Consider the following 12,625-nt stretch of genomic DNA (forward strand, 5'->3'; position numbering starts at 1 on the left):
GCTGGCATCTGGAGGCCATGTCACAGGCATTTTCCATAAGAACAGCACACACTGCCTTTTCCCAATGCTTCCGTTCCTCCACCAAAGAGCAAAGGTTACAAGAAAATGGATCTTAAAAATGTTCCTGAGGTGTCCTAATTTTTCCAGTATGTGGTTTCTTAATAGTAACAGAGCAATTTTCTGCTCAATATTTCTACAAAAGCTGTGTGTGGCACTGATTCTCTGCTGTGAAGGATTGCAGCCTCTGGAGGTCTCAGTTCCAGAAAAGCTCCAAGCAACCGAAACAAGGGTTTAATGAGATGAAACGTGTGTGGCAACGTTAGCCATGACAGCATTATCAGCTTTGCTGCTGCTGCTAAATCCCAAGTGCATTTCCTATCCCAGCAAGCTTCAGTAAAATCCTCAAGGGCATTTCTTTTCTCCTAGCACCTGGGTAATGCCATGCCATGACTCATCTGCTTTTGTACTCTCAAAGCATGTTCAGTTCTCTGCAATGTGACTGAGCACCTCATGTTTGGATCCGCTCTATCAATTACCTGTTGGGTCATTTGTCCTCTGGATGAAAATTTTGTGACACTTGCACATGTGGTGGAGTGTGTTTTAAAGAGAACTGTGCACCCATATAGCTAGTTTGGGTGAACTACCCCAACCTCTGTTTTGTTTTCCAGCTGGATTTTCAGTCAAACGTCCAGTACACTGTTAACAAAATGCAAGTGAAGAGAAGAGACTCAGCTACAGGAGCCCTCACGCTCATCTCCTTCTGTGAACTTCACTGTAAAACTTAAAATGTCACATTTCCTCCATGCACAATTAAAGAGTCTCAGTTGAAAAGGCCAGAACAGCTTGACTCTGCTGCCCACACACTGGTAGCCTGACAGCAGAGAAAGCCAATGGCAGTAAACAACAGTCCTTGCAACTTGGACAGGAAATGCTGGGGACCCTCTCTACCTGGAATAACATACAAACAGCAGCAGTGACAGCCTCTCCATGTGCCTTGTGAGTAATCAGTACCCCTCACCGCTGTGCTTGATGGCTTTCTTTATAAATATGCAGCTCACCTTGCCAGCCTTATATTGTTTTCCTCTTTAGCACTGCTTCATCTACTTCTCCCCTGAGATTACAGTCTTATTTTGAAGTACTGGGTGCAACGTGCCTTTGCATTTCTAATATATGGGTGCCAGTGAATTGCCAGATGCCTTTACACCTTCTTTCTTCCATCCTCTGTGACCATGTGTGCATGTGAAGAGCTCTCAACTGTCCATCTTTTCAGGGCTAATGCTTGCACTCTGCAATTGTGTTGCCAAGACAGGAACTTTCTTTGCAGAAGGAAATTTTACTTCCCATGGTACTGTCAGCCATAATTACTGCGGATTCAGATGAAATTTCCAAACCCATATGATCTGGCTTATTGATGTTGTAAGCCTGAACTGAGTGTCACAGACCACAAAATGTTTTATGAGCAAGGGAAAGAGCACAGCTCTTATCACATACCTGCCATTATTGAGGCAGAATCTATTTGATTCAGCACCAGAGTGGCTTCCTTGCTGCTGTAGACTGCATTAAGGGACCAGTGAGTTTCAACTGCTGATTTCTCCTCTAAGCAGTGCTCCTTAATTTTTCTTACTAGAAAGAAGCTTTTCACAAAATCCATGGGTGGCTCACGCCTAGAATTTTATTCAATCCATTCAAAAAATAGACAGAACTATAAGGTGGCACATATTGTCAGAGAGTACAAATGTCACATCTTTCTTTATACACCTTAATTTAAATCCATAGATTAAGACAGTAAAATAATTGCCCTGGGTGAGAAAATAATTAGGGGTCTTCCATGAAAGGACAAGTCTTTAGGTAAGCATTTACACAGATGCATCTGGTTAAGCATAACTTTTTCTATTCTCTATAAAAATATAAATAGCATTTCAAAATGTCTTTAGATATGTATGTTGAGATCATCTAACATGGCATTGATGTACTGACAGAATACAGGGCCTGGGCATGTCAAACCACATTTATTCACTCTCACCCAGACAAAACAAAAACATTCTGTATTAGCCTCAACATAATAATCTAATGAAAGAAACAATATCAAAGCAAAGACACACAAGTATGATGTTCCTTCTCCCACAGGAATTCCTTAACTTTATTTTGTTTGTAGTTTTTGCTAGCACAGCAATGACTAAGACAGAAGTGGCACTTTAGCACAGGTTAGTTGTAACTCAGGATCAAGTATAACTTGTGTTTCCCAGGACGTTACATTACTGGGAAGTGCCAGGATGAAATTAAGGGCTCTCCCTGACATATATGTTTTACCTGTGCAGTATTACTTTGATACAGACTGTAGCATATGACAGGATGACAAGTGCAAATTACAAGGGCAGAATCTTGGCTTCCCAGACAGCAAAACCAGGTGGAAAATGTAAGACTGAACAGTATTTTAAAGGCAAAAACCCATAAAAATTAAACAAATTAATGAAATTGAAAAAACAGCAAATTGATCTAAACTTTAAATAGTGGGATGTAGAGTGCTCCTGGTACAGCTTTAATAAGTGCACCTTAGGTTTCCCAGGGATGCAATCTGATAAGCTAAACACCTAATAATTGTTGCAAGAACTTACTGTACCCACACAGATTAAAAGGTTCAAATGTACTGAATATATTAGTCACAGGTCTAATCACATAATTTCCTTTTTCCCAATCCTAAATTTTTACCAGAGCAGCTCCCCCATTAGCTGCATGTTTATATAGCAGAGCACTCCATGTTTTACTTGACTAGCACAGATGCCAACAAGGGCTGATATTTTCCACTTAAAGTGATCTACAAGAGAAACAAAACCCAAGGGAAGGGTCAGGTTTCAGATGAAGGCTGGACATTTTGAACTCTGGACAAAGTGACAGGTATCTTTGATTCTCCTGGTGCTGGCGCTTTTGTGACTGGGTTTGCATGGGCTTTTATATCAGCTATTCTCTCTTTAAATCTTTGCTGGAGGTACTTCTCTTCTTTGGAGTAGCTTTTAGCAAAAGCAGACATCAGCAGGCACGCTGCCACAGTGGATCCTCCAACACAGAACAGGATTGCTCCTGCCAGCTTGCATATATCGAGGGACCCATTGAACTGAACAGCACGGGCATCCACAACAACAAAATCATCCTTCCCAAGCGCTTCTATTTTCGGTGGCACAAGAAAACCCACTACAAGAACAGCTACACCTATCAGCATAAAAGCCGTCCCAGAGATGAGTCCGACCTGGAAAACAAATAAAGAAACAAACAAAACCCCAATTAATTTCCAGATTTTCCATTTCCCTTTCCAGTTTTCAGTTGGGAAGTGCTCCTAGGAGGCATTTATCTTTCACTGTGTCTTGCAGATACAGTTCTCTCTTTTAGAAGAAAGTGGGCATTTTTCTTTTAGGATCTATGAGGCCGTAGTAGAAGTAGAATATATGGAAAAATGTCCTTTTTACAACTCATATTTATATAATTGAGAACTGACATTTCTGGAAACAATGGAATATGCATTACTATCTTTAAACAGCATTTCATGTTGAAAGGCCCCATCAGAGAGAGGATCAGAGTTCAACCCCAGTGCTGTGTAATTGATTATTTCTTTAGCTTTAGCTGGTGGTTAGCACCAACTGCTGGCAATCTGTCATATCCACCACTTGCTTTTACTTAATGTCATTCCTTTGCAGGGATTAGAAGGAAGTTGCTACTGCCATATGAGCAGATCACAGTGTTTATAGCACATTTCAAGTGTAAGTACAAAATCTGCTTCACCCAGAATGTTCCTGGGGTAGGGATCATTGCGGGGTAGGGACTGCATGGCCTCACAGGCCCCACCCAACCTCTGCTCTTCTCCAGTTCTCTCAAATTCCCTGACCTTAATGGAGATCTTTTGGTTTTCTTGATCCCTACATCACACTCTGCTCTTAACCTACCAGTCCTGTTCCCAACAATCTGGAAGGACTTCTACAGGTACAAAGCAGAGGTAAACTACACTTTAAAGATGTACATGGGTTTCCCAGACAAGACTTTGGTGTTTCAGTGACACTGGCACAGAGAAACTACATGATCCAAGGACCCCAGGGAGCTGACATATTTGGTAAGAATGTTCTGCTTTCAGACATAGTTATTTGGCCACCTCAGGCAAAACTGAGCAACAAAAAAGGCCATTCTGGATGAATATTTAATACGAGTAATTACACAGGGAAAGTCTTGACATGGGAGTGTCTCTCTCCAGGAAAAAGCAACAGGCAGTACCTTCCAGAATACAGAGCTCCACCTGCTCGGCGATCTCTGGATCTGAAAATCATCCTCATACTCCCAAATTGAAGCTGTGCAGTCCTCATAGAACTGGTGCAGGTAGGACCGAACTCCGTAGCGTTGGTACCCTCCCTCGGTGCTGCCCTGCGCCTGCCTGGAGCCGCAGATGTCAGCATAGGAGCTCATCCTTCCTACCTGCAACGAGAGGTTCCACGCAAAGCAGATCATTATCAGTGTAGTGGGAAGACCAATGATCGCTGCAAACTCTCCAGATGTGATGGAAAAAAAACCAGCCCAGGAGAGAGAGAGCTTTCCTTCATTTTTTTTCCCAACCGAGAAATGAGCCGGGCACAGCTGCATGCAGTGACTCAGCCTGACCGAACCCAGGGAACTCAGTGACTCGGCACAGCACAGCCCAGAGGTGCTGCAGGGAACACTCACTCCCGTACACAGGGTGCTCGCGCCCCATCTTTCACACTAATGTGCTACTGTGTTCCCATGGAGACTGAAAAAAGCAGGATGTGCCAGGTAACACAATCCAGCATCCCTCAAGGGCTCATGTTGCCTCTCCAGAGGCTGTCTCTGTCAGTCTCTAGAGTTTGCCACCCTATGAACTTTCCAAACTGCTGCATAAGAGTGACTTGTTTAAAAACATTTTAAAATGTTTTTTTTCTGAGCTTTTGAAGTGCAGGACTAAGCATTGATACACCATTCACAGCCATGGGAAACAGAGGCAAAATAAGTCCTAGATAGATTCAAAGAGTATATTAATTGTATTTAAATAGGAATAATTAAAAAAAAAGTAAAAATGGAATGCCTTAAAAGCATCAATCTGCTCACTGAGACCAAAATGGAAATACTAAGCTTACAGCCAAGTGCTTCTCTCTTGAAGAAGTCAATGCCCAAGCTCCTGCTGACTTCAATAAAATCAGAATTTTCCCTGCTATGAAGACTATCAACAAAGTTTCCTACTCTTTCTATTTCATATAAGTTCTACCAACACACAAAATCCATATTTAACTATGCAAGTCCAAGGCCTGAACTTGCTTGTGCGAGCGTAGTGCTACTGAATTCACTGAAATAATACTAGCCCCTAAAAATAACTTGAGCAATAGCTCAGTGTCACTTAGGCTCATTGGCTTCTCTTTAAAGAAGTTCAAAAAGCCTTAACCCAAAGGAAACTGTTAATCAGAACTTGCACCTGAAAGTCATGGCTCAATTTATATCAGCTTCAAGCAGTATGTCAGATTTCTGCAGCAATTTCACTTAGAGGGAGGGAGGGAGGTTGGATGTGCTCATGGCAGCTGGGACCACCCAGTTTTGCAGCCCTACAGACCTTTGCCTTTGGGAATGGGAGATCCTGCTAAGGATGAAATACCTGAGAATGCAAACATTCAAATTAAGGGGAATCCAGCAAATATTGATGGGTATATAGCAACAGTCTGACTGAATCTTTTGGCTGGCTCTACTAGAAATCTGTGCTGGCATAAACACTGAACTTCCAGCCTCTGGGAATATGTTTGTGTTCTTGGCTCAGGAATAGAGGGGGATTTGCTTTTTCTTCTTTACAGGAACCATTGTCTTTGGGTTTTATTTATTTTGTGTACCTAATATGCATTTAGTTTGGCATTTCATGACCTCAACATCTTAGAGCTGCAAATATCTCTCACACAACCCAGCGATGAGGTTTCAAGGCTCTCACAGAAGCCATGACCCAGTGGAGGACGCAGCCCTGGGACACCTGCCAAGGGCCAGAGGGAACACTGCTGGTGACAGAGCTCTGCAGAGCAACAGGGGCAGCAACTGTCAGGAGCACAGCTACTGTCAGGAGCCCCTCTCATAAACTCCTAACCACCTCTGTACTCCCTGCAAGTTTTAGGAAATTAAAGAAGTGCTCTCCAAGTCTGTGGATGGGCTTGCTCTCTGCTGATAGTACAGCACCAGTGTCCATCAGTGTGCTCAAGGTGCTGGCCTTCCAAGGAATGGTGGAAAAACAGGCATGGTGGAGAGAGACCTTGAGACAGCAGGAAACTACAGGGCAGCACCAGCTGCTCACCAGGTGAACTGGGAGAGCCTGGCCCTGGGGCCACCCTGTGTCCTGTTGTACACAGCTAACACTGATGTTTCAAACTACAGTCAATATAATGGAAGACATTTGTTTGGTCATGGTTTAAGCCCCCACTTCCTCATATCCACCCTCTACCCTTCCACCATGGTAGAATAGGAAGAAGAATCAAAAGCAAAGCTTGTAGGCTGAGATAAGAACAGTTTAATGATTGAAACAAACTAAATATATAAATTAATATAACATGTATATAAATAAAATATTATATTATTAATAATAAATTTTTAAAAAAAGAGACATAAAACCCAAGTAAAAGAAGTGATGCACAATACAGTTGCTCACCATCTCAACCAATGCCAAACCTTGTCCCCAAACTGTCATCATCCCCTTCCTGGTAACTCCCACAGTTTCTCTACTGGGCATGATGGTCTATGGTGTGGAATACCCCTTTGGCTAGCTCACATCAGCTGTCCTGGCTGTTCTTCCTCCCACCTTTTTGTGCAGCTCCTCACTGGCAGAGCATGAGACACTGAGAATGTCCTTCATTTAGGGCAAGCATGAAGCAACAACCAAAACATCAGCATGTTATCAGCACTGTTCTCATACTGAATCCCAAACACTGCACTGTAATGGCTACTGAGAAAAAAGTGAACTCTATCCCAGTCGAAACCAGGCCACAACAAACCATCCAGTTTGTTGTGCTTTTTTATCATGCTATGAAGTTTTGAACATTATCATTTTCTGAGGTACAAAAAAATTTACAAAATTGTGATATGTATAAGTATATAATCTGGACTATTGTGGGGAAAAGCTGCAAGTTATTTTACTTTTGGAGACTCTTTTTGTTTCCCTTAGGAAAACTGTTTACTCCCTACCCAAAGAAAGGGAACAAGAAGTCCTCTTTACTCACTGCCACCATTTCTTCAACAGCTGGCTGCCATGTTTAACAGCACAAGCACTGAGAAGTTCTCATAAAACCAGAGTTCTGCCCACCTCATAAACATACCTCAAGGGGAAAGGAGAGGAGGAAAAAATTGTGCAGTTGACCACAGCTGCTCCAGCTCTCTCATGCAGGGTCACACAGCCTATACCTAAATGTTAGGAACACTTTAAATCCAACCTACTCAACCCATCTTTTGGTCAAGCAAAGATTCCATCTCACACATCAGAAACAGAATGAAGAAGTCAACTAAAGTTCTGAAGAAACTCATTCTCTTGGGTCCTTACTTAGATCTTTATTCTCACATCAACCCTACCTTCTTAATGAATTATGCTTAACTTCTGGCTAACTTAAATCATCAAGGTAAGCAAATTTAGCTCCATGTAATGAGCAGAATGGTAGGTATTTTCCCCAGGTGTAAGTGCCTCCATAAGGTCAACTCAGGCAAGAACCAGAATTAACACGACTGGATAATGTGGCCTGCAAAACTTGCTTGTAATCCTCCAGCTGCCACCAGCAGCATTCAGAAAGGAGGTGAAGCACTTTGCTGTGTCTGAACCAGCAACTTTAGTTATTGTGATAAATTTAAGAGAACTGAATGTGACATGACAGAGACCTGTATAAACATGATCTTGCATTCATTGCACTGTCTATAGGTTTAGTCAAGGGAGAAAAAGGAGGATGCAGTGTTTCTAACAGCTTGATGAAGAGCTGCCTGTAAGGACCACACAGCTCACATGACACCTAGATTCTTTTTCTTTAGCAATGTAAAAGGCTAATAGGTGGTTATGGTCAGGTATATGAGCAAAATGATAAATAAGAGCTGGGAGATGAAACAGAAAACAAAAGAATGATCTTATGCTTGAAAGAGTTGTGATACCATCAAGTAGTATGACCTTTTAAAATGGAAGGGGAAAAAAAAAGAAAAAGGACTGTAGGAATCATTAATTCTTTTCAAGCACTGCATAATTTTAATTCTACTGAGCATTTTCTTCATAGTCAGACTCTTTCACTTATAAATAATCTATCTTTTGAAAAATATCTTGCCCCTTAAGAGAGAAGGCAGCTCCCCAGCCCTATATGAATCTGGGCTAAGATGGTCTCTTTTCTCAGCTGCAATATAGATGTGATGTTCTTGCTACCTACAGATAGGGCACAGGAACTGAACAGTCAGAGAGAAAACAGTTCTCCATAAGTGAGAAGGAAACGTGTGTCACAGCACCAATTTACATTGGATGAATAAATACTGCAGTAGCTATCATCTCTTGAGTGCTGATGTGTATTTGCATGTCTTGCCTTCAGGGCTGAGAAACTAAACACTGAAATGTTGAGAAACTTTTGCTAAAAAAGAGAGGTGCTGTTACGCAAATCTGAGTTATCCACAGTCTGAAAACATACATCCAGGCTGAAAGAAGCAGCTTAACCATCAAGTTTTTCAGTGCCTAAACCCAAGGTGCTCAGGAAAATGTGGGATGTAGGATCACAGCTTCAGAGAACACCACTGCGTAGTAGCAATCCATCCCCTAGCAACTTTTGTTTCCATGGCAAAAGCTGTCCTGTTTACTTTGAGCTTTACTATCCTCTGCTGATCTGGGGAGATGTGATTGGATTGGTGAACAGACATATTGAAACATGAGCAAGCTCCACGAAAAAATACCCCCAAAATTTTTCAAATACTTTGCTTTATTGTACCAGGGTCGAACACATTAAAAAAAAGATTTAAAACGTAAGGAATTGTCATTTAAGAAGCAGCACAAAAGGAAATATAGATGTGTCATTGCTCAGTGACACCACACTGCCACCGAATGATGATGGTTGGCACAGGTGAAGTCGCCCTCTCCATTCTTCAGATTTACACACTTTGACCCTTCTGTTTGAAGAGCCGTGTTTCCAGTCCTTACCTACAGAGAGCGTTCCTTGTCAAGGGGGAACACGGGCATGTACAGCCTGCCTTTGACAGCAGTCTCCGGGCTGTCCTTTCTGATCCTCCCGAGCTCCGGCGCCTCCCGGGCCATGCCCGTCCCTGGCTCGGGGCCGCGGCGCTGCCAGGGGCACCTGAGCCGCTTCCCTGGGGACAGCCGGCATGCCCAGCAGCCTCGGGCGGCGCGTTCTGCTCCCCGGCCCTGCACGGGGGGTGCGAGCAGCATCTTCTCCCGTGTTCCGGGGGGGCGGCCCCGTCCGCTCGGCCGCCGCCAGGGGCTGGGGCGGGATGCTCTCCATCTCCCGTTTCCCGGCCGGAGCGGGATGCTCTCTCTTCCATCTCCCGTTTCCCGGCCGGAGCGGGATGCTCTCTCTCCATCTCCCGTTTCCCGGCCGCAGCGGGATGCTCTCTCTCCATCTCCCGTTTCCCGGCCGAGCGGAAGAACTCCGCAGCGCCCGGACGCGGACGAGATCTCGGCACCCGCGACCCTCCCGGCCCGGCGGTGCCCCGGTGGCAGCGGAAATCCCGGTCCGGCCAAGCCCTCCCCGACCCCGGCACTGGCGGCACCAGCCGCGTTCCCCCGAGCCGGGAGGCGAAGCCCGGGGCGGCCAGTGCCTTCCGCGGGACGCTCCGCGCCGTCCCCCCCGCCGGCGGCCACGGACGCCCCCGCCGAAGTGTCGAGCCCAAGTTTCCCGAGGGGCCGGAGCGGCGGCCCCGCGGTTACCTGTCCCTCCCGGCGCTGCCCTCGGCCGGCGAGCCCCCGCGCTGGCGGCGCTAGCTGCGGCTGTCCCGGCCCGGCCCCATCTCCGCTCTGCGCCACGCCGGCCCCAGACACCACGTATTATGTACGGCCCGGAGCGCCGCTCGCTCGCTCGCTCCCGCGCCGTGCCTGCGCACTGAGCCGCCGCCGCCGGGCGCGGAGCGGCGCCGGGCCAGGCTCGCCAGGCCGCCCCCGCCTCGCCACGCCGCCCCCGCACAAGGCGGCCGCCCGCCCGCGGGGAGCCGGAGCTGCCCAGCTGCCGGCCCTGCCCGGCTCCCGGCCCTGCCCGGCTCCCGGCGCTCGGGGTCCCGCCGGGCAGGCCCGCGGGTGCACGCCAAGGTCACGGCGGTGCCTCCGTGGGTGTCGGCGCTGAGGCCTCTGGTCGCGCCCCCCACACCTCCTGGCCCTTGCAGTCCGCACGGCAAAGCCGGTGCTGTGCTGTCTGTGCGGCCGAGCGGATAGACGTGGCAGAAAGTGTCCTGCCAAGGACCAGGCGCTGAGATCTGGGGGTTGGGGTCTTGGAATCTCTGCTGGTCAGAGTGACTTTGAGATGCATTAGAAAGTCTCTTTCCCCAGCTCAGCAGTTGAAGAAGGAGTCAGAACTCTTCTATTCTTGTTTTCAAGGTTGTTCATTGTTTCTTATCTATAAAATTCTGACTCACTGAGGTTTGTCTGGTAGGTTGGGTTGGGGTTCAATGCCCATCTCTGGGGTGGTGTTATCTTTTTGTACTAAAAGCTACATGTACACTATTTACAATAACTTCCTAATACCTATCACTTTTGTTAGACAGTGAATTTCTACTTTAAACCAATCTAAAAATGCTAACATCACCCAGAATATGGAGGCTAGGAAGAAGATGGGAAAAGGACAAGGCACGCCCAAATGCTTCCATCTTGGGACTTCGAGCCCCCCTTCTAAAAACTTCAAAAATCTATTTTTCACCCCATGACAAACTAACTATTATTCTACTTAAACTTTCTTGACTTGTAATTCTTCGTACAAGGTTGATAATTGTTTTTTCCAAGGGCTAAATCAAAGGCACAGGTGTCTTGGGCTTTGTGCCAAGGTCTCTAAGCCCCCCAGGCAGGGGCTCGAGCCCTCCAAGGCAGCCAGAGGAATTTCCTGGGTTCTGACACTGGGGAATGAATTGCTCAGCATGAGACCCTGGGGGACTCCTCAGGGAGACGCAGTGAGGCTGAGGGCCAAGCGTTGGTGTCTGCCCTGATAGCAACAGGTTGGTTGTTCAGTGGGAAAAGATTGCAAGAAAGCAAGTTTGGGGGCTAAGGAAGCTACTGAGGAAAGAGCATGACAAGACATCAAGAGCTGGAGATGCTGAAGTGAATCCCACAGAAGTGCAGTATGTAATTTCTCTGAAAAAATAATGAGAATGCAAAGGTCAAGAGTTCTAAACACTCATATCCGTATGGTGCACTAAAATGTGCACAGAAATAGAGTGTTGTTGCATGCAGAAGAAGCGCATTAAAGCAACATGGGGTAGTATTAGCCAAAAGAAAAACAAGATATTTCCAAGGTGCCTTAATCACTATAGTATATAAAGAAGAAAGTGAGAGTAATGGTTTCATTAATAGCCCTCTTTGGAAGCTTCTTTGGAAAAAGCCCAGCATTTCATGACGACAGTGAGTTTGGGTAGTTGCAAACTAGGAATCATAAAAATAGCTGTTAAAAAGAGAGCAAATAAGGGGTTAGATTTGGAGGAAGAAATGTTGGTTTCAGCGCATTTCATCTTGTCCTTCCAAAACTGTTACGCCTCTCTTGTTTCAGGCAATGAGTAATGCAGAAGTGTTCCCCTGACCTAGCAGAACTACTTCACAGCAGTGTGCTGTTCAGCGAGTATAATAAGTATATCCCAGCCCACAGCAGCTAGCACGTAATAAACTGACAACTATTTGTGAAAAAAAACAGGAAGATACAGTGAGGTGATAAATGAGAAGCCAGATGGGCTATCAGTCTTAAAAGAGATTCTGTGATTAATTTTCCTGTTAAACTAACACCAGATTTACATGTAGTATCGCAGTTACAACTGAATGGTGCTTTATCTCAGATCAGGAAGATGTCTTCTGTAGAAAAAGCAATTAATCTACATGATGAGTCCTCCCTCTGTTTACAAAGCTTCTTTTGCTTACTTACCTATTAACAAAAGCAACAAATAAAAAGAACATTAAATACCTGTGTTGGCCCAGTTTTAACACAGAAGTTACATGCTCAGCGAACCAAGATAAATTAATGTTTTGGCAATGAAAACATTTGCAGTAATGTTGATCTGTGAACTCCAAATTCGTAACCCTAAAGGGGTTACCAAGGGATCAGCATTGGTGGTATCATAGGTTGATTTTAGTGCACTTTTAGCACATTAGGAAAACTTTAAACTCCGCCTGAAATCAGAGGTGTTCTTGAAGTGCAGCTGAGCTTGGTTATGAGAAACACGGAACAGAAGGGTGTAAATGCCCTGTTCCGCCTTGAAATAGGTAACATCAATGCAAAGATGTTTTAAAATAGCAGAACCTGTAGGTCATGGTGGGATTCAGGGTTTGAGGTGCTGGTATATGAAGGGATATCCAAATGTAGGTCTTTCCTCAGTTACCAGCTTTCAAAAAACTTAGACTATGTTTATCCTGAGGGCTTCAGCTGGTAGGGGCATGGAGAGGAAGTGCAATATT

At 45.2% G+C, this 12,625-nt stretch overlaps 1 protein-coding gene across 2 annotated transcripts; it reads right to left on the reverse strand.

Annotated features, from left to right (window-relative positions):
* Positions 1 to 1,646: 1,646 nt before the first annotated feature.
* Positions 1,647 to 10,070, reverse strand: NRSN1 (neurensin 1). Of its 2 annotated transcripts, XM_058036657.1 has the most exons (3): positions 9,911 to 10,070; positions 4,258 to 4,455; positions 1,647 to 3,244 (listed from the first exon to the last, which is right to left on the reverse strand). In XM_058036657.1, exons 2-3 carry the CDS (start codon positions 4,444 to 4,446, stop codon positions 2,846 to 2,848), a joined length of 588 nt encoding a protein of 195 aa, XP_057892640.1. In that variant the 5' UTR covers positions 4,447 to 4,455; positions 9,911 to 10,070; the 3' UTR covers positions 1,647 to 2,845. The 2 variants fall into 2 exon arrangements, with proteins under 2 accessions (XP_057892640.1, XP_057892631.1); XM_058036648.1 differs by lacking the exon at positions 9,911 to 10,070 and having other exon boundaries at positions 4,258 to 4,473.
* Positions 10,071 to 12,625: the final 2,555 nt, after the last annotated feature.

This window comes from Melospiza georgiana, chromosome 1, assembly GCF_028018845.1.
Source record: "Melospiza georgiana isolate bMelGeo1 chromosome 1, bMelGeo1.pri, whole genome shotgun sequence".
Lineage (NCBI taxonomy): Eukaryota > Metazoa > Chordata > Aves > Passeriformes > Passerellidae > Melospiza > Melospiza georgiana.